The sequence below is a fragment of the Taeniopygia guttata genome, chromosome 2 (genome assembly GCF_048771995.1).
Source record: "Taeniopygia guttata chromosome 2, bTaeGut7.mat, whole genome shotgun sequence".
Lineage (NCBI taxonomy): Eukaryota > Metazoa > Chordata > Aves > Passeriformes > Estrildidae > Taeniopygia > Taeniopygia guttata.
Window position 1 is genome coordinate 41,620,218 of NC_133026.1, and position 26,746 is coordinate 41,646,963.

Here is a 26,746-nt window from a genome sequence, read left to right on the forward strand (position 1 = left end):
CCTGATGTGTGTTTGGGGTCATCTGGGCTTACATGTCTTCCCTCTTAGAACAATTTTAGTTGTTGAAGGAACTTATTAAATATTTAATATGAACAGAACCTGCATTGTAACTGTAGAACAAAGCAGCAGAAGATGGGGTTACTACTGCAGTGAGTACAAAAGTGGCATATGCCCAGCTCAGAGGCCTGCTATTACCTCAGTTGTCAGAAAGAAAAGTTATTTTTAAACTTGAGGAAATATATAGCTTCCTTTGCTGTGTTTCGTTAGTATTGCCGTATGATTTAATTCAAACACTGGGCCTGAGACATCTGGACAGTCCTTACAGTTTTACCTGTTGCTGCCCATTTAATGCAAATGGTTTATATCTTTTGCGAGATGGAGAATCAGAGGACTGGGAGGCGGTGGGTTGGCAGGAGTGGGTGCCGTATGGGAAGCCGCTGCTTGCAGCTGTGCCCCCCCAGCAAAGCACCGGAGTCGGTCCCCTCGCAGCGCACCGCCAACCTCCGCGCTGCGGGGTTTGTCACTGTCCCGCCAAGCTGCTCGGTGCGGAGCTGCATCCCGGCAGGCGTCCCGCTCCCTTCGGCCTGCTTCATGTCACCCAGGGCGGGCGGCACGGCTCGGGGAGCGTCCCTGCCTTGCTCCCGCTCCCGGCTGTCCCGGGCCCCGTGCCCCGGCTGGGTGCGGCGGCGTCTCTCCCCACGGCGGAGAAACCCCCGCGGCGCCCCTCGGCCTCCCCGCCCCGCGGCCGGGCGGGGACGCGCCGCGCTCCGCCCGGCCCCGCCGGCCCCGGGGCGCCGCCGCCCGCCCCGCCCCGTCCATCCCATCCCGTGCCATCCCGTGCCGATCCCCGGGCGGGCCGGGCAGCGGCGAGGGGAGCGGACGCGGCCATGTCGCACGGGGCGCGAGTGATCCGCACCGGGGTCAGCAGCGGGGGGCCCGCGGCCCCGCCGCCCGTCACCGTCGCCTCCTCCTCGGCGGGCTCGGACGCGGAGCTCATGGACGGCGGCTATTTCCGCTCCTGCGCCGGCATGCTGAAGGTGGCTCAGATGGTAAGGGGCGAGCGGGGCGGGGGGCGCTCGCAGCCCGCGGGGATCGCGCTCATCCCCGCCGGACGGTTCCTGTCGCAGAGCGCCGTCGGGCAGCGCCGGAGCCGCGGCTCCGGGCGGGTTTGGCCCCGCAGCTCTCGCAGCTCCCAGCAGGACGAAAAGCCCACGTTCCTCTGGCTGAGCGCAGCCTTGCCGTCTGTCGGAAGCTGCCTTTGCCTTTCCTAATGCAGCAACGAGCACTTTTGGCCAGACGGACGTGTACGAGTCAAAGTAGCAGTGTTAACTTTTTGCCGTGAACAGCGATAGCGCCGTGATGCGATGGCACATCGTGCTGCAGTGCAGCACCTCATCCGTAGCGTGGGTAAGGTTTTAGGAGACAGCGGGGCCAAGTGCCAGTGCCCACAGTGATCTGGTGGAGGTGGGCACCACAACTCAGGCTGCAGCTCCAGCTGGCTGCGTGCCTTGTCTCTCAGAGACCTCCAGCAGTGACCCGGTGGGAGATGTATGGCTGAAATTCAAAAGTAGTCGATGGTGGAACGCTGCCAGGATTTGAGCTGATGCCTTAAGTCAGTGCATGAAATTCAGCCCCATGCAGATGTGGAGAAGATTAACAGATAGATTAGCTCTTTCTCATTTTTATGGCCCATAATTATCTGTGGAGTGATTTGTCAGCTTAATTACAGTAGTGGCAAGGCTAGTACCCAGGAAAGAGCATGAAAGACATCATGTACAGATACCTCCATATGTACGTTTTCATCCTGCAAAAACTTGTGCCTTGACAGAGTTTTATCCTGGAGTTATAGATTATTAGCACCCAGATTTCTAAAATTACATTGAAAGTTAGGATTCATTATGTTCTAAGTTACTGAGTAATAGTAGTATCAAATCCTAAAGTTTATCTTTAAAAGCTGTCCAGTTTCTTCCAGTTCATTACTGGCTGTCAGCTGGCCTTACAAATGACGCTCAGTAGCAGGAGATGAAGTTGACCATGACAGGTCATGGCTGCCTCTACCCGCTGAGCATCTGCCCTGCGCTCGTGAGACCTCAGAGCTGCTCCTCACTATGAATTCTGTGCAGTAGGAGCACAAAGAGTTGTCTGCTGCCTTCTCCTGGCTTGGGTTCTTCCCAAACCACTGAGCAGATCTGGGGAATCTTTGCAGGAGACAAGTGAGCATGTGTCTGTCTACATTGCAACAGAACGTGTAGCCCTAAAGCAGTAGACTTGTGCTCTGCTGATGAGCTGGAAGCCTATTTGCTTTCACCACTGTGGAAAGAGCAGCTCCTTTTATGGACTACAAATAACTCATCCTCTCTGCCCTCCATCCTGCCCTGGTGTCTCTGAGGTGTGACTCCTAAAGCTGCCACAGCACGGGTATTTGTGCTGTAATGTCAGTTTCTGGTGCATGTATTAAGTGATGCATTCTTTACATGCTTTACATATTTTCATGTGCTGGATGTAAATCTAATTTTATGTAATGCTTCACATACTTTGCATAAAATCATATTTTATCAATGCTATTGAATCTAAAACTCCTCCAAATTTAAGCAAGTGGCTTTCTGTGGTGACTTTATCAGAAGTTAAAATAATCTAAATTATTTTTTCTTTGCACTCTTTCAGCTTCACCTTCTTAAATTTTTATGCTTTTCATCCTGCCTGTAAGCATCAGTAGGAGTTACCTCAGGTATTCAAGGAACTTTGGGCAAATGAACTTCTTGAAATATCACATACCACAACAGCACCTTCTCAAATAATTCCATAAGAAAAGCAAATGTCTGTGCTGTAGTATGTAGAAACAACCATGATACATTAGTTCTAGATATAGTCCCGCACCAATAAAATAGGGAGAGCTAAATATTTTTGCAATTCTCTTTAATTTCTTCTCACACAGTATTTATACCCACAGCTCCACTTGTATGAGCATTCAGTTCTCCTAGTACAAAATGTTGGCAGTAACTTTTTCTGGTAAAGATTTCTTCATGCTAAATCTGTAAATATTCCTGCACTAGTGTTGGTGTGGCTGGTGGCTGTAGTCTTCCTGAGAATCCTTATGCTGGCAAAGGAAAAAGGTAAGGTCATTTGGGTTAGATATATATCACAATAAATTATGTGCTGGGCCTCTGAGTGGTTGTGGTTGTGAAGAGGAAATGTTACAAGTTTTGTTTTCTCTTTCTTCCTCAATCCCCTTTACCAAGAAGTAGACAGTGTGATAGAGAGCAGGAAAGAAACCTTTCATCATTTACTGTTGTGTTAAGGGCTGTTTGCTGTCCTTGCAAGCTAAAAAATCCCAACAATTGTATGTATATGTGAGTGACATTAATTTAATATATGGCAACAATATGCTATGGAAATCATAGGAAGAAAACAGAAGATAATGTTACAGTTGTTCTGCTGTAAGACAGAAGGACTAAAACTCAGGATTATTGAAGAGATTGTGCAGCCTGAATTGTTGCTAATGTTGGGTGCTACCAGTGCATTCTTTTTAAATTCTGGGTGTCTAGCTGTGGTGTCTAGCACAGAATGAAATTAAGAAGAAAAAAGTGTTTCTTGCCTGTAAGCCTAGAGAAGTTCCTTTGCTTTTTTTTTTGCTAGAGAATTTCTTTGACCTTGCAGAATTATTATAGCTTTGAAAAGACAGTGTATTTTATGCATTGACTTCATGGCCTGGGGAATAGTCTATAAATATGTTGAAAATAAAATGGAGGGGAAAATATAGTTATGCAGACTTGTGTATTTTGTGTGGCAGTAAGACAATTTGAAAGCTGCTTTTCCATATGCAACTGTTACTAACCTTAGTTGGAGCTCTTTTCAAAATACATACTGAACTGACATTCTGATTTTAACAGGAAATTGCAAAGTATTTCAACATCTGACTTGCTCTAGCTTGCTTAACTTGATGTTGTCAATGCAGCTTTTGCTTTTCTTTCCTCTTTTTTTTTTTTGGGGGGGGGTATTTGCTGTTTTGCCAAGACCTCTTAGGGATACATGCAGGATCCCACTGTGGCCACCTTGGTTCTGTAGCAGCAGTGTACTAAGCAAGTGTGTGAGTGGGTGTGTATCAGTGTGCACAATGCACTTAAACCAGAGAAACTGATGTGAGTGACTTGAATTTTCACCAGCTTGCCAAAATTGACACAGGTGGCACTCTCCAGCATTCTGCATGAGCTCTGCTGGTTTGGTTGAGGGACATTTGCTTTGCGTTTGTGCTACTGCTGGCTTGTTTTATTATAAGCCTTTGTAGGAACCTCTGTTGCTTAGCTTGGCAAGTTGTCAGTAGATGGGTTTTTGGGAGTTTTTTGAGGCATCCTGTGCCATTAGGGTCAGTGGTATGAATGTGCATTTGTCTTGTCACCAGGATGGCTCAAGTGCCAGCACTGATAGATTGAAACAAGTCTGGTTCCGCTGAATTTGTCCTGGAGCCCTCATGTGCATTTTATATTTTTACAGCTGAAGTCTGAAGGATGCCACTGACACCGTACTGGACGAGGTCCTGCTTCCAGCACAGCCCGTGTTAGACAGGGGAGCCTGTGTAGGTGTCCCCCTCTTAGGCACTTGGTAGGAGTGACTGTATCACCTGTCCTGTCCAAAGTGTCTGGGGAGAGATTGTAGGACAGCCATCGTGACACAGCACGTGCTTGTGTAGGTCTTTCAGGCTTCTCAAAGTATTGTCAGACCACTCCTTTTTCCTTGGAGGTGCAGAGTGACCCATGGTCTTCTCGGGCTCTCTTTCACCTCCCCCAGGTTGGGCCAAGCTAACTTTGGTCACAATTCAGACTGAAGGCCATTGTTCCCACAGTGACACCACTGTTACTACTACAGCTCTGTCGGAGTAAGCAAAGCCTCAGAACACAGGGTGTTTTAAGCTAAAACCAATGCTGATTCTGTCAGCTCAATATGAGCCATCAGTTTCACAAGACAGAAAACAAGAAAATCAAAATTACCTTCTCAAGGTTGAAGAAAAGATTTACAAGCAATTGTAGTGTAAAAAAAGGATAAACTCAATGCAAGTTGACTTAACAACATTATTTTAACTTGTTAAAAATGCTGAAGCAATAGCTAAAGCTTGTATGCAGAGTATCCATTTAATTTCCAAAGTATGCCTTGATAAAAGCAATGACATACTTGACAAGTGAATGGCCAACAAGCCAGTCTGTAATTCTGAGCAACTTTGAAGTGTACTGAAACCTCTCTGGGTTATTTATGTACTAACATATAGTTGCATAATGGTATTCAAGAGAATATTCATTCATCTAACACTGAAGGCTAGAGAATGCGGGTAGTTAGGTTGCTATAGCCAAGTTCCATTTCTGACCATGCTATATAATATTAGATAAATTTACTGGAGAGCTATATTCAGAAGAAGTTAAAATATGAAAAGAAAGCAAAATCTGTTAGTGCAAGAAAACAATTCCTGATCCAAATCATTGATGCAAGAAAAAGAAATTCACAAAAGCAAGTGCTTTCTGTAATTATTTGAGAGCTAATCAATCTTTTAACTTGATCTTGAGACTGAAACATCTTTTTGTCCATGGAGGTGATTGAAGTAAAACATCTAATTCCGTGGAGCAGTGTGTCAGTGGCTTCTGTGGTTATAAAGCTGCTCAGTCAGAAGAGAGGCATTCTGGTGATATGCAGAGGTGCTGAATTTGTAAGTGTGTCTGTGAGTCCTGTATAGACTCTGCTTTCTGGGAGATTGTGGGAAATCACCCCAAAAATGTTCAAGACAAACTACTGGCTAAGCAGTGAGACGCATTTTCAGAGGCCGAGGTCAGAGCTGTTGTAGCTGCTCATTATTTTTGTTCTGCTGGAAAACTGCAGTAAAAGGACTTTGCTGGGGATGCTAAACAAAGAGAAAGAAAAAAAAATTATCAGCGTCTTAGAGGGCTCCAAAGTAAGCTGGAGCACTCGAGTAAGGAATGTCCAAGGTTAGTAATTAAGCCCAGTAGGACTGGGAGGCCCTGTTATTTCCCCTCTGAGAACACCAAAGCTGGCTGCTTCAGCCAGTGGTGTTTTTTCCATGCTGCTGCTCTGGGTGGCCATTTTTTCTGTCCAGGTGTTTGCGTAAGCGCTGGAAGCAAACACTGTGTTCTCTGCATGTTAACCAAGGAGTGCTTGCTGGTAGGCTGACACACTTTTATTTGATGAGGTGAAATTCCACAAGCAACACCATTTTAAGGAATTTTCCTCTTCTGTCTTGTCTCCATGCAGCTGTTCTCAGGCGCAGTGATGCAGATGTCCACCAGGTTACACAGTACCAGGGAACTAATGGAGCTTTACTTCAGCTCTGTGGTTTTCTTTTTCTATAAGTGATTTTAGGGAACAGTGCAGCCATAGAGGCTACCATGGGCAAGAACAAGTGTTTGGCATGGAGGGGCAGGAAATACATAAATTTGAAGTGGTTCCATGTGTTTCAAACCACAAGCTGAGAATGTAGTCCTTTTGCTTTTTCTCTTGGGCAGGGGAAGGTTTTATACCATCTGTTTCAATTTCTATTTACATCTTTCAGGAAAAAAAAGGAAACTTGTAATTTTTCTGATGTCAGAACTGCTCTAGAAGTCTAAAAAAATCAACTCCAAGGCAATTATAGTCATTATTAAACACTAGGATATATCTGCTCTGAATGTGTCAGTGAATGTTTTATTTTTTACTTGTTAAAAGAGGCTTTCTAAAAGCTCAAAGTTGGAGCCGTCTTTTCATTGCTTATTTGGTGCATCCATGAGAATTTGTTGCAATACATTCATTAGCAATCTCTGTGCATGTGCATGTGAAGGTGATTCTTTCTGTAGAGGTGATTGAATAGGGGTCAACAAATACATTTTCTGAAATAACAAAAAAAAAAAAAGGGGAAATGAAGCATAGAAATTTACCCGAGATGTGTTTAGTATGCCTGAAGGAGCAGAGTGAAGTATTGGCAGTGGTTTCTTAGCACATTTATTTTATGGGAAGTTAAATTTTAAGGTGGTATTTTAAAATCTTAGGTCACATATTGTCTGTGGATAATAAGAAGTGGTGAAAAACATGGATTCTTACTGCTCTGCAACTTTCTTTTAAGATGTGCAAGAGCAGAGTGTTCCCTGTCCTCACTTTGTTTGGAAATGGTGTCCCTTTGAACATGTTCTTCTCCTGCCACAGAGTGACAGACACCAGTGGATCCCTTGTTTACAAGTTCAGGCTCCATCTGCTCAGAGCCTATACATGACAGAGAGCATCTTACCAAGCATCCTTCACTGGGTTCCAGAACTGCAGGGGCTGGGACAATTTGTTGTGTCTCACTGTGATCCAGTAGAAGCCATCAGTGAGAGAAGCACACCTGACCCTGAGGCTCTGGTACCTGCTCTGCATTACGGGAGTATTGTCCCCCAGAGCCAGACAGTGTTTCCTTCTATGACTAAGTGTTTCCTCCACTGCCCTCCCTGGGGAGTCCCTGTGAGGTGTTCACTCAGTCCTGTGGCTGAGCTGTCCCTTTTGTGCTGTTGTCACATCGTATGTGCTGTGGCCTTGTCCTCCTATTTTGTGGTCATATGAAAAGTATACAGCAGCCAGAAATTGCTATTTTCTGTACACAGAGTTCAGACTCTGAAGTTGTTCTGATTTCCCTTCACCATCAGTAAACTTCCTCTTCTTTGTGTAACTGAGGTTCTTAAAGGGGTCATTGTGGCTGAAACAACTCCCTGCACTGTGATGATGGTTATTTGATGAATGTAATGGCAAGGGCAGATGTGCCTGACTGGTCTAGGATAGGTATCTGCAGCTTTCAAAGCCAAAACAAACCTGGCTGCTGTTCCTGCAACAATGGCAGCAGCTGCAATGCTTAGGGCTTCCTCTTCTGCTCACAGCTTCCCTGAAGGAAAATAGAAGTGTGATGACAAAACTGAGAAGCTGCTTCAGGGAGAATTTTCTTATAATATTTTTGGCAGTTTGTTGCTTTGTTTTTGTTTTTCAGGAGTACCACTAATGAGTTCAAGACACAAGTGCTGACAGCTGGTCAAAAAGTATGCTGTTAACTTGAGACGACCATTAGCAGCTGCAGAAGTGCAGACTGACTTAGCCTATTTTCCTCCAGTCTGTAATCGTGCTCTGCAAGAGCTCTTTTCTTTGTTTGGGAAAAGCACAGTCCCCACTTGCTGCTTCTCACCTGCTGGCTTGTTGAGCCTTTCGGCAATTGCTTGAGTACCAATTTCCTAGCAGACACAGGAGTGCTGTCCCAGCCTGTTGGAGAGGCCTCTCAGTCTCCAGGCGCTCACTGAAAGCTTCCAGCTGCAGCAGTGCCACGGGGGAATCTCATCTATTCCCATTTTTCCCCCTCTTCCATTGCCCTTCATTTCTGTGGCACCTTGCTAAGCATCGATTATTCACACTTAGAAAAGGTTGTTCTCTGGTGTACAGAGACCCACCCTGATCCAGCAGCCAGGCTGTGATGATGCCAGTTCATCTGGGCATTGTCTTGATGTTTTCAGGAACTCTCACCTGTGTTTTCCTGATGAAAACCATGAAATGTCAGCACAGCTAAGTGAACTTGGTAATGTAAATGAGTCCTCCTCTTGTTCAAGGAGACCTTGCTCAAGGCTCTGTTTCCATGGCTTAGCAAAGCCCTTGCTGGGGATGATAGATAACAACTTTTTAGCTGCTGTCTGTGACTGCCAGATGTCAGTGTGGTGATCTCTGAGGCAGGGAGAGATATGGCAGGTGTCAACTGAAGATCTGAATCAGTCAAGCACTAAATGCCTCAGACAGAAGGGGCTGTATTGTGAGCAGCGTCTCTAACGGGGAGTGATGAGCAGATTGCTCTCGGAGGGTTGGCAGGCAGAGGCATGAGACATCACTGAGCCGTTCACATGGTATCCCTTGATCTCAGCAACAACTTCCAGGAAGATGAGATTGCTGTTTGTTTTTTCATGCATCTAATTGGATAGCTTAACTAGAATGATCATTGCCCTGGGGTACTGGGTTTTGTGTTGTATGTTCCTGTCTTAGTTTTAACTGTCTCTGTGCTGCTAGATACATATTGCATATCCAGAACTTATGGTGGAAACTTTGCTGCCTGTAAATATACACAATGTACCATGGGCTTCTAGCAGGCAGCCAGTCTGAGCCAGGCTTGGTTGGCCAGCCAACGTGGGCTCCTTCTCTGTAGGTGGTATTGCCATGCACGGTTAGTGGATCCATTTTGAGACAGCCATGAAATTGATCTAAGTGTGGATTAAGCTCTTTCTCTATTGTGTATCACTTGGCAATATGGGGCTTCACTTTGGGGCTTTTTAATGGGCAAGCAATAAAACAGGCCAAACAATCTGAGAATGGTTCAGAGTGGTCATATCAGAGGTGCCTGGTTTAAAGATAAACCCAGTTTATCTTCCCAGCCAACGGGAAGGAAGTATGGCAGGTGAGGTGGGCAGTCTCGTGCAGTTGCTCTGCATTTTCACAAAGCTACTCACACTGTAGAGTGTCTTGTCCTGCCCTTCTGTCTGACTTTCAGGTTTACCAGATGGAGAGAACGGCTGACATGGCTCTCCAGGAGGACCTAGATGTTCTAAGTGCTTGACTTGCAGAAGATGGAAGTATCAATCACAGCTTGCTGTGCAATTTTTGAATCTGGAGAGATTTGGTTATGATAATTCCTTTCATTTTTGGCTGCCATCACCAGATACCCCAGTTTCTCCTAGGGGAGTCTGGAGATTCAAGTCTCCTACAATGTTTTTTTCTTCCTGTAGTCTTTTGAGATGTGATTTAGAGATTCCCCCTAGTATGCAAGACAGATGATCTTCTACAGTGGGGTGAACTACAGCAGCAGCCATGTGCATACATGTTCTTTTGCAGCAGTAAGGTAGTATTCTGTTGAATATTACCTTATTGCTGCAAAAAGAGAATTAATTCCTTATTAATAAATGAACAAGGTAGAAAGTGCAGGGTTTTCCTAGCTTTGTCTACAGTAATATTTTCAGTTGTTGCAGGTCACACTTCTTTGAAAGTTAGAGGGAAAGCAGCTGTGTTTCCCAGAGCTGGAACCTTGCTAGGGCATTTGCTGTATTAAGATTTCTGTTCTTATCCTTTGCAGACATGCTAGCAGTCAGCTGTGCCATTAATAGTGTTTTGCAGTGGAATTTATGTGTTTGGGGAATTGTTTGTAACTTGCATTATGCCACTGGTGCAATGTTACTCAGTTGCTGCAATACTTTGAGGGTCATGTGTGCAGCTTTTACGTAGATTGAAAAAACTTACTGATAGTGCTTTCACAGTTGGAATGTTTTAAATTTAAATTGATCTTTAAACAAATTGGAAAGTAAAAGAAATAAAATTATGAGTTTGTTGTGGGTAACAAGATTTTCTTTGTTTTTCACTAATTCACTGCCAGATGGGAATATAGCATATTGTTTGCCATGTAACTATGAAGTCCTCAGCTTTCAGTAAATAACGTGCAGGATTGTATGGTGCCTTTCAGTGTGTGCAGGCAGCTGTGGGATTGAGGCAGGGACCTAGTTCAGCTGGCAGGGGCAGGATTGAAGTCCTGCATTCCCTGTGATCAGTGGCAGGCAGGACTTAATTGCAGCTAGTCATTACAAAGAATTGTCTTTTTAATGATCATGGCTAACATCCTGCAACAAGGGCTCTTTAATAAAGTCCTTCATATGCTGGTTCTGGGATTACCCCACATTCTTTTCTACCACTGAGGCCTGGGCCTGAGCAGATAGATAATTTCTTATTAATAGATATAGAACACCACTTGCTTGTACTTAGGATTGTCCTCTTATCTGTGTTGTAGAGGGTCTGAATAAAATTATTTTGGCTTTTCTCACCCTCCCACCATTTTTATCTTCAATAAATAGCCTGTGGATGGTAGTGCACAAGAGAAGTGACTTATCAGAGGCCAGGCAGCCTCCTTATTTTAGCAAAGCTGCCAGACAAGAAGGAAATCTGCCCAGACGCAGGGGCTGAGAGATGATTGTGCAACCGAAGACTGACTGCTTCACAGAACCATGCACTTGCACTTGTCATTAATGAAGTTTCAAATGGACTGTGCCTTTTATCTTCTTTTTCTAGTAGGGGTTTACAGCTCACATTTCCAACACTGCACTGCAACAAGGAAATCTCGATTACAGCAGCAGTCAACATTGCTGCTTAAATTATCTGAACCAGTCTTGCATGAGCTGCAGTTGTAATCTTGGTCTGTGCTTTGCTCATCTTTCTGATTTGGGAAGCTGTTAAAAATTGTTTTACTCCATCCAGAAATATGTACTTAATAATATGTGGGTGTTGCCTCACTGTGTTGAGGTGTAACATTTGGAAATGTACAGCTGTAATCAGTGACATTTCTCCAGGGCACAGTTATCCTGATTGGCTCTCGTAGGGATGGAAAATTCCATTTACTATCTTGGCTGGTGTCACAAGCTGGAAACTTTGACTTTTTTTCGTTCAAATACAAAAATAATTTTGCTCTTATATTAAAAAAAAAAAAAAAAAAAAAGGCTATGATGAAATTGCATGAAAGTCAGTGCTGTTCCTTGCTCCAAATTTGCAGACACAGCTTCTGTAAAATTGCTTACATTGAAACAGGGGTAAGTTTTAAGATAGTGGAAATCAAACAGGTTTTATCAATTTTATGAATAGTTCTCAGGGTCCTCCTCTTTTCAGATGCAGGAGGAGGGACATTAAAGCAGTACAAAGGCTCATCAGTCCTCCAGCAAGTACAATGGATGAAAAAGAAAAGCACTTTCAGGTATTACTAACAGGAAACTGGTGAGCCAGAGCTGCTGCCTACAGTGTTTTTGCAGGTGTAGCACTATGCTGTATCCTGTCCCCTGACATTTTTCCCCTGAATGGTGCTAATCTTTGGTTAGCTAATTTCAATATGTGCCCTGATGTAAGAGAGTGGGCAAGATAGTTAGGAAACATTAAAAGAGGGAATTGGGGTGCATTGCCATGTATAGCGGGAGATTTGGATGGGAAAGAATGAGAGATACAAAAGGAGAAGGAATATGGAGTGTAATGGAGGGAAAGAAGAGGAAAGGGGAATATAGAGCAGAAAAAAGGAAGAAAACAATGGAGACAAAAAGTTGTCTCATGGGAGACTATAGTAGAGGGGAAGAGTCAAGAAGAAAAATACTCTGAGAAACATGAAGATGTGGTTATACTTTGCTTGGCAAAGTAATTAAATTAAAAGATAACACAGAGCTGGGTGGATTATACATGAGAATGTGTATGTCCTGGTATTATGGTGAAACTTTGAGATAAGAGTTATAGTGTTCCTCTGCAACTGGGCACCTTGAGGCAATTTTGCTTCTTATTAATGTTATCTTTCCTCCCGCAGTTAGATTGGTATTTCACATCTTATTTCTATATAGTGGTATTTCACATCTTATTTCTATAGACCTTGTCTTGAGCTTTTACCACTGAACACAACATCATATGGGCTGGAAAATCCATTGCTCAGCTGGAGCCAGCTGGCATTGCAAGTGTGTTGCCCACTTGTGAGCCTGCTTTGGGATGAGGGGAGGGAGAAGAGGCAGGAAGCCTTATTGCTGTGTGGGCTCAGTGCAGCAGCAGCAGAAGCACTGATATGTTATCAACATCTCAGAAAGCCCAGCCCCTGTGAGCTGCTGAGAAGGCAGCTTGTGCCACACCCATGCCAGAACATCCCCACTGTGCAGGGGCTTGCACAGGCAGAGTGGGAAAGGGTAACCTGTGCTCCACAGCCACTGTCAGAGTAGTGAAAGAACTGCTGCGCAGGGGAGACTGAGAATGTGCAGTGCTGAACAGTGAGGGACGGTCAAGAGGATGAGCAGTAAAGTAGTCCTAGCAGTAAAGATTAGGAAAGAGTTTATTTGCAATGTCTTGTGCATGCTGTGCTTTCTGAATCTCTGCTCACACTCAGTAACTAAATGACAGGCAGGAAATAAATACCGATTTCCATTTTACAGTGAGCTAGGACTCATTATTGTTTATCTTGTGTGCTGAGATAACAACTTAAGCAACTCTCAGAAAGTGAACCTTTTTCTCCTTTTGCTTCTTGTGTGGCTTTCTCCTTGGATGATTTCACACCTGCTTGTCTGTTACATCTGTGATCTGTTGATTGTCCATTTGGGCTTTTTGGAGAGGGGAGCATGGAGGAAATGGATGTGGATATTTTGGTATGGTTTTGGGGGTTTCATCTTGTAGTTTTTGCTTCTTTGCTTGTTGGGGTATTTTTAGTAAGCATCTATTTTCATTCATTCTGTAAAGGAAAACAGTCTTGCCCTAGACATTTATTAGCAGTCCTCAAATATTTTACCTTTATTTTACATGTCTGAAATGTTTCAAAGGTGCAAAACTTTAGCACAATGCATGTGAAGTCTTTATTAGTCCTCATTTTGTGACTGGTGGAGCTAAAGTGGTGAAATACATGATTTACTGAAGTTCAGACATAAACAGGGTTACAAAACTGGAGTCGGGATTCAAGAGTCAGTGACTTACAATTTCTCCCTTGTTGTGTCAGTGTTTGCCTGTGGAAATGGGCCTCTCATCCTCAGAACATTAGACTTTCCTTTAAGAGTAGGTTCTTGTCAGTTTTGGAGATCATGTGGGATTTATGTTTGTGCAGGTAGCTGTGTCTGTGGAAAATTTAGTTCTCTCCAAATGTTACAGAAGAATTAGGTATTGGCAATAAAAGCCAGAGCTTTATTTATGACATCCATTACAGCAGGACAGTAGAAAAAGATCGTAGAAAGCACTTCACAGATTGATTCCTGGGTTATAAAATTGTTCTGTGGTCAGATAAACTACAATCTTCTACCACATGAGCAGAAAATGCTTTGTGGTGCCAGCTGGCTCGTAGGTACATGTAGAGCAAAACAAATCCTTTCCTTTGTCACCCTCAGGGCACTAGTGAAGAAAATTGTATGTGTAATCTCTGCACTGGTGGGCAGGCACTCCTGCCTGCCCCTTCCTTGGAGCAGGCGATTCTCTGTTAAGCCCCTCTGAACTTGCTGGCTTGGTCTGGGCTTTTCCCTCTGTGCTGGTGCACTCCAGCACCGAGCGTTCGTGCAGGAGAGCCCAGCCCATGAGTCCTGAGGGACAGGCAGCTCTTGGGCAGTGTTGCTGGTGGCCTCTGGGACCAGTGACAGGACTGGGAGCCACAGGAGGACCCAGCCAGCAGAGAGGCTGAGGGTTGTGTGGCTGGCTTGCTCTGGATCTCAGCATCATGCCCAGCCCACTCCCGTGTGGACAGGGTGTTTGGACCCAAGCTTTTTCTGTAACCTAATTGCATTTGCAGGACTAGAGCCACCCAAGAGTGTGCATGGGGAGTTAGAGGTGGAATTCAAAGCATCTGAAATAAGGAGTACAACAGCATCTGGACCTAATGCCATGGGGCTTTTCTCCAGTATGCATTTGCCTTAGGAGTAATTGGAAGTTGGATCTTCCTTCTGCATATAATTTCTTCTTAATATGAAGGCATGAGTCCTCTCCTTTCATTAAGAAGGTGTTGAATTTTCCTGCAGTGGAACATTAATTTCCTTGAAGTCTTGAGACACATTTTCTTTGTTTTTTACTGAGTGTAATAATGACCAGTGGACTCCAGATGCTCATTCTTTGTTAGGGACAAGAAGAAACAAGGAGGAAAACAGCTGATTTTTAAAAAGAAATAGCATTTCAAGGGAACACTTCCAGAAGCATTTTATAGCACAGAGGAGGAGAATGTATCCCTCTTATCCAGTCTTTCCCTTCTTGTCCAGTTTTTCCCTATTTTCTGTAGCCTGAGAGATACAAAAGGGAAGTGTGCCATTCTGAATAGATTGATGTAATATCTACGGGCAGGAAGGAAGATCCAGGGAATTACAGGTTTGTCAGCTTCACCTCAGTCCCTTGGGAGATGATGAAGAAAATCCTCTTAGAAAGCATTTCCAAACACATGAAGGACAAGAAGGTGATCAGGAGTAGTCAACATGGATTTACAAAGGGGAAATGATGCTTGACCAGCCTTACTGCTTTCTGTAATGAGGTGACTCGCTTGGTGGACAAGGGAAGAGTGATGGATGTGGTTTACCTTGATCTTGGTAAGGTTCTAGTCTCCCATAACATCCTCACAGACAAGCTGACAGGGTGTGGATTAAATAAGTGGGCAGTGATGGATTTAAAAATTAACAACCCAGCCCAGAGGGTTGTGATCAGTGGTACAAGGTCCATTTGAAGGCCAGTCACTAGTGGTGTACCTCAGGGATCTATACTGGGACTGGCACTGTTCTACATCTTCATTAATGACCTGGATGATGCAGAGTGTACTCCTGGAAAGTTTGTAGATGATGGAAAACCTGGGAGGAGTGGCTGATGAAGCAGGGGGTTGTGTGCTGCCGTAGAGAGAGAGATCTTGGCAGTCTGGAGACAGGAGTCTCATCAAGTTCCACACAGAGAAATGCCTAGTCCTGTATCTGGAGGTATTTGAGGGTAAGCCCCACACCAGTACAGGCTGGAGGTTGGAAAGCACTACTCAAGAGAAGAACTTGGGATCTTTGAGACCAACATGATGACCATGAGCCAACCATGTACTTTTGTGGTGACAGTGGGCAACAGCTTCCTGGGCTGCTTTAGGAAAAGACCACAACAGGAGAGAAAGAATTATGTTTCATCTTTTTGGCAGATCTGAGTTAATTTCCAATCAGAATGGAGTTTAGGCTTGGGAAGGTATGTCAGTGCCAGTCAAGAGGCAGATTGTGAGGATGTGGTTACCTCATCTTCAGCTCCAAGTAGGGAAGAGAATGCAGGTTCTGTAAAAGTCTTGCAGGCTCTGTTGTGTTTTTTCTGTCTGCTAAGTGCTGACTGCCTTTAACTCACATTGCCCTGACTGCAAGATAGTTCCTGATCTATACCAGTGTCCCTAAGCGTGCTTCATGACTCATTTCAAATATCCTGCTCAAAGGAGAGGCAAGAATTGGGTTAATTTAAGCTGATTGACTTTTATGAAACAGAGTAAATGTGGAATTTTATTTAAATCCAGAAATCCCTTCTTGGGGTTGATTAATGCATATGGTCTTTATTTTGTTCTCAGAAACCAGAAAGCACTTAAATAGCAGTACCCTGCAATGTGTCCCTCACCCCTTTTGTAATGCAGCTCTGGAGCCCAGATGTATATCGTGGAGCACACTGAAATCTTCTCATGAGACTGACCATCACTTGACCTGTACTTGTGGTCACACTGGCTTGCTGGCTATGGGTTTACATCTGTGTTGCTGTCGTTACCTGTGAAGTGGTATATTGAAATGGAAATAGCAGTGCCTTGGATTTTTTTTGTGCCTCCAGTTTTTATTTTCAGGGTGTATAAACCTGTGCTCCCCTGAGCACAGATGCATAAAGAACACTCATAACATTTGATCATTTCAGTGCTTTGCCATTCATTTCTCTCTCTCTGTGCCACAAACTGACTTCTAAGACAGATGTTCATCTGTATCCCAGACAGTTACATATTTATCACTTTATCACTCAGTTCTCTGGAAACCAGAATCCCAGGGGAGGAAAACAGTGCAGTCATCACCTGGTATATCATGATAAACCAGTATCTGGTGAAGGAACTTCAATACTTGTCAGTTTCAAAGAACAAGTGATATTCTGTGGCTCTAATACCTGTATTTGTTCGCATTCTTTTTTCAACAGGTGAGTTTGAAACTCTGACTGTATCTGCAGGGAATATAGTGTGGCAGATGGGGTACTGCTTTATATAAAATTGTTGAGAGGGTCCCCTTTGCACCTGTGAAACTGAAGCACATGTCTATGAACCAAGGACACTCTTTAGAAATCTCATGTTGCAGGATTTATGCTAAGAAAGTAAATATTTGAAAGATATATCTCTTGCCATGCAGTAGTTTCTTTCTATCTGTATGTTGAGGCACATCTAAAATCAAATAAGGGAGAATCTTTACTAATTGGATTTGGAGTTGTGTTAGTCATTAAGAACTGTTGAAATAGAAAGCATGTTTGTTCAAATCCATGGTTCTACCCTGTCAGGAGTTGAGCAGATTCTTCATTGGTACCATGTATCTTCTTATTTCTGAGGATTGTGACACCTCAGATGTACTTTCTGTCCTTGGATGACTCACATTCTTCTTTATGCTTCTCAATTTTTTATACCTTTTAACTGAAAAGAAAAATATTGCTATGCTTCCATGAAATTGAAAGAGCTGGGTCTAGCTTAAACTAAGGGTTTTTTTTTCCAGTGCTTTTTATTATTTGGATGGTGGTTGTACTTCAAGAGTCCAGTCCTCCTCTTTATCCTTTGTACACTGTAAAAAAACCTGCTAAAGTTAATTGTTCATGCATGAAATGAGCCAGTAGGCAGATTTAATATTTCTGTGATTTAACGCTTCCTTCTTGATTTTTACAGTGTAATTGAAACTGGGAACTGATTATTGTGAAGACAAATAAATAAGGGAAACTTCTTCTGGCCTTTGGTGGTTAGAGGTTGTTATCCTCATCCCACCTTTATTCAAAAGCAAGGCTCCAGTGCTTGCTGTGACTTGTTGTTGAGTCTTCCTATTGAATAAAATTTCACTAAATTTAGGTTTAAATTATGAAAATACTAGCTGTGTCTTGTATCACTTAGAGTGTTCTCCTAGGTTATAGGGTAAATAATCTCCTCCTGATTGTTCAGGTTAAATTATTTTTATTATTAAGTTACCATTATTCAGTGGCTAAGTCAGATGACTCTGCTTAACTGACATTAAGATTCAGAGAGCAGGGCTCACTTACAGGGCTAATATCAGCTCCTTGGACAGCCACAGTAAAAGGAATAGAGCTGGACCAGGTCTGACAACAGCTTAGCTACTTGTGTGGGAAAGAATCAGGAGCAGTGACCTTTTTCTCTGAAGCCACTGTTTTGAGGTGGTTCACTGTCAAGACATTGATGTGGCTGTTTGGATGGAATTTGATGAAGGTGGCAGGTCCTTGCAAAGTTTTTACATACAGACTTTTTGGTTGCCCTTGTACACGCATATATTTAGCCTGTCCACTTAGAACTGAGCAGGTGGAACTCGGCTAACATTTAGGGAGAATCTAAGCTATGTTGTTTGGGCGTTGGGGTTGGGGTTTTTTTCTCTTTTAATCTTAAGGAAATTATTCTGATAATGAATGCAGTTGGTTAGGAGTTTGGAAGATGAGTGTGCAGGAAAGGATGGTGCAGTCTTGAAGTGCTGGCTCCCTCAGATAGTTTTTTAATGTCTAGGAGAAACACTTAAAATATGAATCATTACAGCTTCTGGCTGACTTTGGATGAACTAAAAATTACAGTGGCTGAAAGTATGCATTGACTGAGTCTGTAATAAAAAACAATTCAGTATATTCTTGGTAGATTTATTTTGATCATCCAGGTTAGCCAGGCTGGTGGAAGCAGTCAGATTAGTAAAATAAATAAGTAGCTTTAGATTAAAGAAAAAAAAGAAATAGCTTTTGTCCTTAGCAAGCCTACAGCTGAAAGAAGTTGTACAGTAATGCTTTATAGTTTTATGTGGCAGTGTTAACTTATAAAAGATTTGGGGGTGAGGTGAATTAAATCAGTTCCTCCAAATGTTTATATTATTTACTCTGATACTGTCTTACAGTCCACTAATAGTTCTGCTCTAAAAGTGGCAGAAAAGGAAGAGTGAAACTGTTAGCTCAGGTCCTTTGATTGTGCATGTGAGAAATGTCACTAAATGAAAGGGAAGGTGCATGTGTTTATAGACATCTCCATTTTCACAGCTTCCAGTGGACTCCCTCTGAAAGTCTCTGGGATTCAGATGCTTCAATCACTGGTGCAACTCCAGGCATTCAGTTCCATTTCTCTATTTGAGACCTATTCTGTTGTACATAGAGACATCTTCAAGTTGAGTTCTTCAGGCTGAAACTGCTGCTTTCCTTCTGGCCATTGGCCATTTCACCAGTTCTAATGGTTGCTTCAGTTCATTTATCAGCTAATTATAAAACCTTATTATCATGCCCATTGCTTTGTCCTCCATTTGGTTGTGGCCATCCCATTTACATTAGATATTTGTCTTTTGTTTTTAAGTACCATTTTGCTGTGCTTAAAATCATCTCCACGACCCTCTGAGCACCACAGTGAACACCTTGAATGTGCCTTTTGTCTTCCAGATCTCACTGCTGATTGGATTCATCAGCGTAAACAATTCTCAATGGACAGATTACAGTGCATACAGCTTCTTTCAGATTGTCACCATGTGCGACTTGGTTATGATTTTGTTCTTCTACATCATGCACATTTTCAGAGTCTACAGGAAGCTGACTTGTGTTAGCTGGCCACTCGCGGTAAGCCTGGCTTCCTCTTCTCTCTTGGGGGTTGATGGGACTTTCTCAGTCCATTCTCTTGTGCTGTCTCACAAAGACAGGCTGTCTTTCACTCAATTCTTTTTTACCTGGTATGCAGATCCTTTTGTTGCTTGCATTCAGTTCAGCAGATTGTGTAACTGTAAGATTTTCAGCTGATTTGGAATTGATTCTGCCCTGCTTTACACAGACAGAAATCTAGATTTACTATAAGGAAGGCAATCATTTTATAAAGAGAAAATCGAAAGGAAGCTACTGATCACCAAACCTTCAGCAGATGGGTCCTAGCTCAGGTCATTTGTAGCAGCTCAGGGACTGCTAAAGGACCAAATCCTAGCTTTAGAATTCATGTACTACATCCTGTCCCAAAATAAAGTCTGTGCTATTTAAATCAAACGTGCCTCTTTTTTTGTATGGCTTTAGATAACTTAACAGCAAAAAACAGTAGCCTCAGCCTGATGCTGCAGTCTGGCCATTCCTGGAATATCCTACAGGATGTTCCTGCCTCATTCCTGCATTTCCCATACACATCCATCTCTCATATCCTAGCAGAGAACCAACAGGCAGCACCAAAAATGTGAGACCTGAGCTTCCTCAGTAGCTCTGGCTCAGGTCACCCAACAGAAGAGTTCTGCATCCTAAGGTGGGACGATGGATTTTAGCAACCTCTTAGAACATGCTTCCCTTACATATGTTAGTTCCACTGAAGAAGGACCAATAGAGTGGGGAAAGCCAACTGGAGAGATAGAGAGGAATTTTTAAACCCAAGAATTGGTTGGGTGGCGGTTAATGGAAGCTTATGTAAGTCATTTACAGATCTAAGACAACAGTTTGTCCATCCATCTACTTATAACCAAAGAGAAAAAAAATTAATTTTCTTTTTCTTTTTAGCTGAAAATATTGTTAGACTTTTTTCTTAAATGTGTGCCACCACTATCTGTTTCTAAAGGTACTTATTTATCTAGAGATAGTACAGATGCAGGAATTCAAATAAAGGAGTGAAGTAAGCCAATAAATGACAGTTTTGCAGAGCAGCATTTATTATGTGTATTGCTGTAACAGGACTATGCTATTTTTGCCTCTGCATGGGCTGCTTCTGGTGGTTTTTTTTGTTGTGTGTTTAATTATTCCTCAACATTCCAGAGTTTAAGGCACTGAAATTTGTGGCTGCTCAGCTTCAGAAAGCTTTATAGGATGTGATGCTTGAACATTGCTGCTCTGTTACAAAACAAACAACCTCATTTTCAGTCACATTTAAGTATCTTTAGAACAGAAGAGGAAGACGTGAGAGAGTCTGGGAAACTACACCTAGCATTTTGGATGAGTTTCTTGGCAGGATCTTTACATTGCAATCAGGGGTGTGATTTGCAGCCAGTAAAGCTGAAGTGGTTCAAGAGGTTGTTCACTGCTGACACCTTTTAAAGCTTGGAAGTATTTCTCCAGAGGGGCACTCTTCCGGCCCTGCCAGGGGTTGGTTCTCCACCTAATGTGGCCTTTGATAACTCTGTTGCAGCTTTGCCCATCCCTTGGATCCCTCTAAAGTAGTAGCCTGTGTACTCTGCTTTATTTGATGTCTCTAAGGAGGCAATGGCATGTCCCATTTGCCTGCTGTGTCACGGGCTAGTCAGAGAAGCCTCCTTATGCATGTAATTTACTCTGGCAAATGCAAGGGTTCAGATTTTCATTACCCAAAACAAGTTTACAAATTAGGGAAGTAACTTGTGGTCACAGAGCTTACTTTACAGGAAAAATCCTCCTCAGCTCTTTTTAACACCTGAGCAGAGTGAAACTGGTATGGTAGACTGTTCATCTTCTGGGCTTTCCTTGGAAAATTTCCTTTGGGACTATATTCTGTCTTGTGGTTTGAGACAGCATCTCTCTTCTCCTCTGCTTTGTATTTGCTTGGCTCATGCTGGTAGTGAGATGCAGATAGAGGAAGCAAATATCCACCTGCCCCACCCCACCATGCACAAGAAATAGGCAATGCTAAGTGTGCAAACACTTCCACTCGTTGTCATAAGCTTTGTGAGGCTTCAAAATTGAAATCCACAGATAACCCCTGCTTGTAACAAGGTAGAATTGACTCCTGGACTGATTATCATATCAGAGAAGAATGTAAATGTGGTGCCTTGGTCCTCTCTCACAAACTCCATGGCATCATGTTTTACTGCAGCTGTGCTTTTCATGGCTTCCCTCCCTTCCTTGTGGTTTCCAGTTTCGGTTGATATAAGTTTTTAGTAAATGCAGCAGCAGGTCCCAGTGCTTACTTCCTAAGATTATCAGAAGCAGGAGCATTTGGTTTTCCACTTATGCCATTTCATATAGGCTAGAGAAATATGTCCTTAAGGCTCCTTCTTTTCTCTAGAACCATCTCTTTAAGGTGCATACTTGATGCAAGGAAGTAATGTGCCATGCTGAATTGAAAGGATTGCATCCATACCCAGTAAGTAAATCCTATTCCAGTAACATTAGTAGACCCAAACTGTTCTTTTTTGAACAGGAATTGAGATTTGGTATAAAATCCACTGACAAGGTGAATTGCTGCGGTTTAGTTTTTGGTTTTTTGCTTTGTTCTGCTTTGCTTGTTTTTTCCTTTTTGACTCTGTTTTGTCCTCTGAGTTTGAGGGTTTGAGTCAACTGCCAACTTACTTTCTTTCTGAGACATACCAAAATGCTTTGCAGATATGTTTCCCTTCTGATGCATGCTGTGCTTGTCTTTTCAGGAGTTTCTTCATTACTTAATTGGTACAATTCTGCTTCTCATCGGATCAATTGTAGCAGCATCCAAGAGTTACAATATAACTGGACTTGTGGCTGGAGCGGTAAGACTGTTTATTAAGCTTGACACTTTAAAAATTGCACTATATATTAAGTAGGTCATTGGAAATCTATGACTTGTACCTTTGTTTTCTTACACACTTGCCTTACTTGTGTCTTGGTTGGGTGAATGATCTTCTAGCTCATTTCAGTGAATGTTCTGTAACACAGTGCCAATAAAAATATTTTGTTGTCAGATGCTGGACTCACCACTAAAGTTGGTATTTGTCCTGCCAGAGCGTTGAAACCAAAGGCTTCTGCTTTAACTCACAGGAGCTAATGTGTTTAGATGAGGAATTAAGGCAATTAACTTCTGACAAAAGACTGTTGTAGCAGCTGGAAATTACCTAAAAGATTTCACTCCTCTTTTTGGCTTTCAACGCTTCCTGCTCGTGAAGAGAGCCCTGTTCAAGATAATTTCTCCTGAGCTAAAACTCACTGAGGCTCTGAGCTGACTTCTGGCAGGTGCTCTCTGCTGCTCTTGGCTGGAAGGCTTTACATAGAGAGGCATGATTTCCAAGTGTGGGTGACAGTATTTTCACAGCAGCAGGACCTGAAATACAACTCTTCCAGAATAAAGAATTACTTTCAGAAACTTACTCCTGATGGTGCAAACAGACCAGGAGACCTACCTGTCTTGTTTATTTGGCAGACAGGAGGGAAAGACTTGTTTGAATGGAGCAGTAAAAGAGCAGTAATCAGAGGTACTGGAAACAATCTTTTCTTTGTTGCAGAATCCGAGTGAGAAGTTTAGAAATTGACACTGCATGTTGCTGTCCAGCTTTTTCTCCCTCCTTGTGCACGGCTCTCAGTCTATCTTTCAGTTTTGACAAGACATAATATTATACTATATACTATTATACTACAGAAACTTCTGGGATTTTTAGTCTTTTGTCAGAATGCATGAAAAAAACCCACTATTTTTTGGGTCTGTTAGTCCCATAGAATGTATAGCTGAATATACAAAAGTGTCCATACATGCATGGAATATATGTCATCTAATGCTCCATAAGTATTTGTGGTTTGTTTGTTTTCTCATCCAGACTTTCGGGTTCCTGGCTACAATACTTTGTGTTATAAGCATGTGGTCATCCTACAAAGTTTCGTGCATCACACAATCAACAAGTAAGTATCATGCTTAGTAACTGCCAGAATGCTTCCCAAAATGAATATTTATAGTTTCTGGCACAGGGCTGTGTCTACCTGGAAGGATCTATTAATGCCCTGGTTGTTGTGACTCAGAATTACTCAAAAAGCAATCATTCCAAATTTTCTGTCATCACAAATGTTCTCACAGCTACTGACAGCTGTTAACAAATAACTACAAGAGCAAAATAACTTGCTTCTAGCAAATAGTGAACATAGCAATGCTTTCTTTTCTCCCTCCCCCACCCCTTACCAAAAGGTTTCCAGTGTGTTGCTTAATAAATTGGATGAATTTGTTTGTGGCAGCACAAGTGACACTGTCTTCCTTTTCAAAGATGCATCTGTGTGACTCCATCACCTGTGCAAGACGTCTGCCTTACAGAACAGGATACCAAAGAGGAGTGTCCACTACTGAGGAGAGAGCCATGGGTATTTTGTTACTAGCCTGGACAAGCTGGTAGCTTTGGAAGATCTACTTGAATTCCTATGCAAAATAATGTTGTGAACCAAAGTTTTTTTGCTCCCCCACCGCCCCCCACCCAAAGAAGTTTATAATGGAGAACCTGCTTGTTTCGGAGAAAGACAACTTCTATCTCTCAAGCTGGGCTGTGGCTGTTTCCAGCTATTTGCAATAAGTGTTATTTAAAACTCATTTGGACAGTCATTTGGTTCTTCTTTCAGAGGGACAGAAAAATTCCTTCTGATTTCCTCCATCTGTTTACACAAGGGAAATCCTGCAAATTCCTACTTGATTCTTAACTTCAAAGGATTATACGTTTAACCAAGGAACAGTTACAAACTAATTTGTGCCTGGATAAGCTGACCCAAGCCTTTGTTACCTCTTTCTATCAGAACTGCGGACTTTTTCTAACATCAGCTCAGCCAGAATCAAGAATTATGAACTGCAACTTGAAAACATCATTGCAAGCACTTCCTCCTAACCCCAACAGTACATGATGAAATCAGGGATTTTCTCCATTAATTTTTAGCAAAGATTATTCTTTAAAAATTCCCTTGCCAAATTCAGGAAAATATACACCCAAGAACATTTAATATTTGATGGGGTCTTTTTTTTCCTCCTTTTCATAGTAAGACCACTTCATTAGAAAATTTCTGTGCATTTGCTATAAATTATTCGCTTTGTAATCTAACAGTGTTTATGGAAAGCCCATTGTGAATGGAGCAATGTGCTTCTTTCTCCCTCTTCCATGTGGTATTATCACTTCCTCTGCCTCAGCTGGAATCTGTGCTCCTGGGGACTCTGCCCAGAGCCTGGACAGATAGAACAGTTCAGTTTTGTCCAACCTTGTATCATAATGAAATTATATGTAACTTCAGTGCTGAGACAATGCCTTCTTGGCACCTTTGTCTTTCCTTTTGCAATCCATCTCTGGTGAGCTGGGAATTCTTTGCAGGAAAAAAGAAAGCATGGGCCTTTCTTCCTTTTTTGGTGCTTCTCCTATCATCTCTAGCTGTCAAGTAGAACTTGGTTTATTCTATCATGATAACTGCATGATGGTGCAGCAGAACTTGGGTTTATACAGTTTACCAGGGACAGTCTGAAGAAAAAAGCATTTTCTGGCCTTCTATATATTTTTCTATTTGTCTGGAATTCTGCATCAATACTGCTAAGTAATAGTTCTCTCAGAAAAAAAATTTTGTGCCTTATGGAAGGTCTACATATACTGCTATTTGTTGCCACCTTTTTTTTTTTTTTTCTATCCTAATATATGTAAATTTACTTAGAATTTATTTTTAATTCTGGCAACAGAAAATTGGCTAACTGCTAAAGTGTCAAAAATTTTGATTAAGTAAATGAAAACAACTGAGTAGATAACTTGAAGAGGTAAGAATCCACCTCCTCATGGTGCACAGTTTCTGTGATTCTTTTTGCTATTCCTTTTCAAAAGTGTCCTGTTTAGACCAACACAGAGCAGGAAACAATTAGAAAGCAAAGAAATCTGGTTTTAGTGGCTGAAGGTACATACGTTCATGCCAAGATAAAGTGCTTCAATATTAATACAGAGTATTATTCAAATAAATGATATAACAGGCAGGTATATTGTTACCAATTTCATATTGGCTATTTCTTATTTTTCTACAATGTTCAACTTCTGCCCCCTACCTTCAGATGATGTGTTTTGTGTTTAGTCAGAAATGAGCCTTTTTTTTTTTTTTTTCTTTTTAACAACCAGAATTGAGCATAGCTCAAAGGCCCTCTGGTTTAAGAGAATAAAAATTCTTCTCAGCTGGGAATCCATTGTCAGCAGTGTCAGTGATAGCTCAGCTTTTCTTGTGCTGCCAGCACAGGACCAGTAAAATGGCCTTATGTGACAAGAGACTTCATTCTGGGCACTTTGAGTGAAAATACCTACAGAAGAAGGCACACACACACACACACACACACACACACACATATATATACATGTGTGTGTCTAATTTTTTGCAACAAGGGTGCTTGATCACCAGTCGTCCTGCCAAGACTGACTTTACAGTTTTTGGAAACCAGCACTCTAATGACTTTAATTTGGACTAATATGACAGATGTTTAAGGATACAACCTCTCCTGTTCCCCTAGAAGAAAAAGACTGTTATTTCTCCTTCACCTCCTGATGGATCACCTCAGATTGACAGCAGGAACCTTCCCACAAGCATTAAGCCCACTTGGCAATCCTGTGGCAAGCAGTGTTCTGCTGCAGACAGTGTGAATGCAGCTGAGACCTCAGCGCTGTGGTGCAGTGGGGAGAAGCACCTGCTAAGGATTGGGGCTGGAGCCTGAGCTTTCTTTGCAGAAAAGGCTGTTTCCACTTTCCCCTGGAACCATGCCCCCTCTCCTGGCACTATACTAGCTTTGTTTTTCTGCCTCTCACATCACTCAGTCACTTGTCACCCATATGGAGAAAAAAAAAGTCAAGGGGAATTTCATGCAGTCTAACAACCAAAGAATTTCTGAACTACATTCTGTGGTCATCCAAAGAATATCTTTTGCTGTAAGTGCACTTGCTTATACCAGATCAAGAGATGTAAGTTACCAGTTCCCTTTTGGTTTTTGTGCCTGCTGACAGGGCTAAAATATTCCTGCAGCTTTGGCTATTGTGAGAGTGCTGGGTCCACAGACCCACCAGATGCTCCTAATCAGGATGCTCTCAGGCTGGAAGACTGACATCTCTGCTGCCAAAGTTTCCTTGCTTTCCCCAGATCCTCCTTGTGAAGCATGTCTACCAAGAAAAGCACAGATTTTCTGTTATCACCAGCTCCACCGGGGGTTGGTGAATGACAGCTCCGTCTGGCAGGGAATTCAACACCTCTCTGCTGTACCTCTGCCAGCAAAAGTGTTTTAAGTTTCCTTCAGTGTCAACCTGGTTCTGAAAGCTCCATCTGTCTGCAACTTTGTCAAATATGGGATTCCAGATGTTTTAGAAATAAACTCTGTTAGTTGTTTGGGTGATGTGGAGAATAA

General features: G+C 42.6%; 1 protein-coding gene across 1 annotated transcript; it reads left to right on the forward strand.

The window, feature by feature from the left end:
• The first annotated feature begins 739 nt into the window (after positions 1-739).
• CMTM7 (CKLF like MARVEL transmembrane domain containing 7) lies at positions 740-26,746 on the forward strand. Its single transcript, XM_012571661.5, has 5 exons — positions 740-1,049; positions 19,132-19,305; positions 22,047-22,145; positions 23,184-23,265; positions 23,622-26,746. Exons 1-5 carry the CDS (start codon positions 888-890, stop codon positions 23,633-23,635), a joined length of 531 nt encoding a protein of 176 aa, XP_012427115.2. The 5' UTR covers positions 740-887; the 3' UTR covers positions 23,636-26,746.

What these genes read in the sequence shown, in the direction of transcription:
- CMTM7 (XM_012571661.5), top strand. Translation starts at nt 888, where the DNA reads ATGTCGCACGGGGCGCGAGTGATCCGCACCGGGGTCAGCAGCGGGGGG. An exon ending in GTGTTAGCTGGCCACTCGCG is followed by an intron (nt 19,306 to 22,046) that starts GTAAGCCTGGCT and finishes TTGTCTTTTCAG; the next exon opens with GAGTTTCTTCATTACTTAAT. An exon ending in CTGGACTTGTGGCTGGAGCG is followed by an intron (nt 22,146 to 23,183) that starts GTAAGACTGTTT and finishes TTTCTCATCCAG; the next exon opens with ACTTTCGGGTTCCTGGCTAC.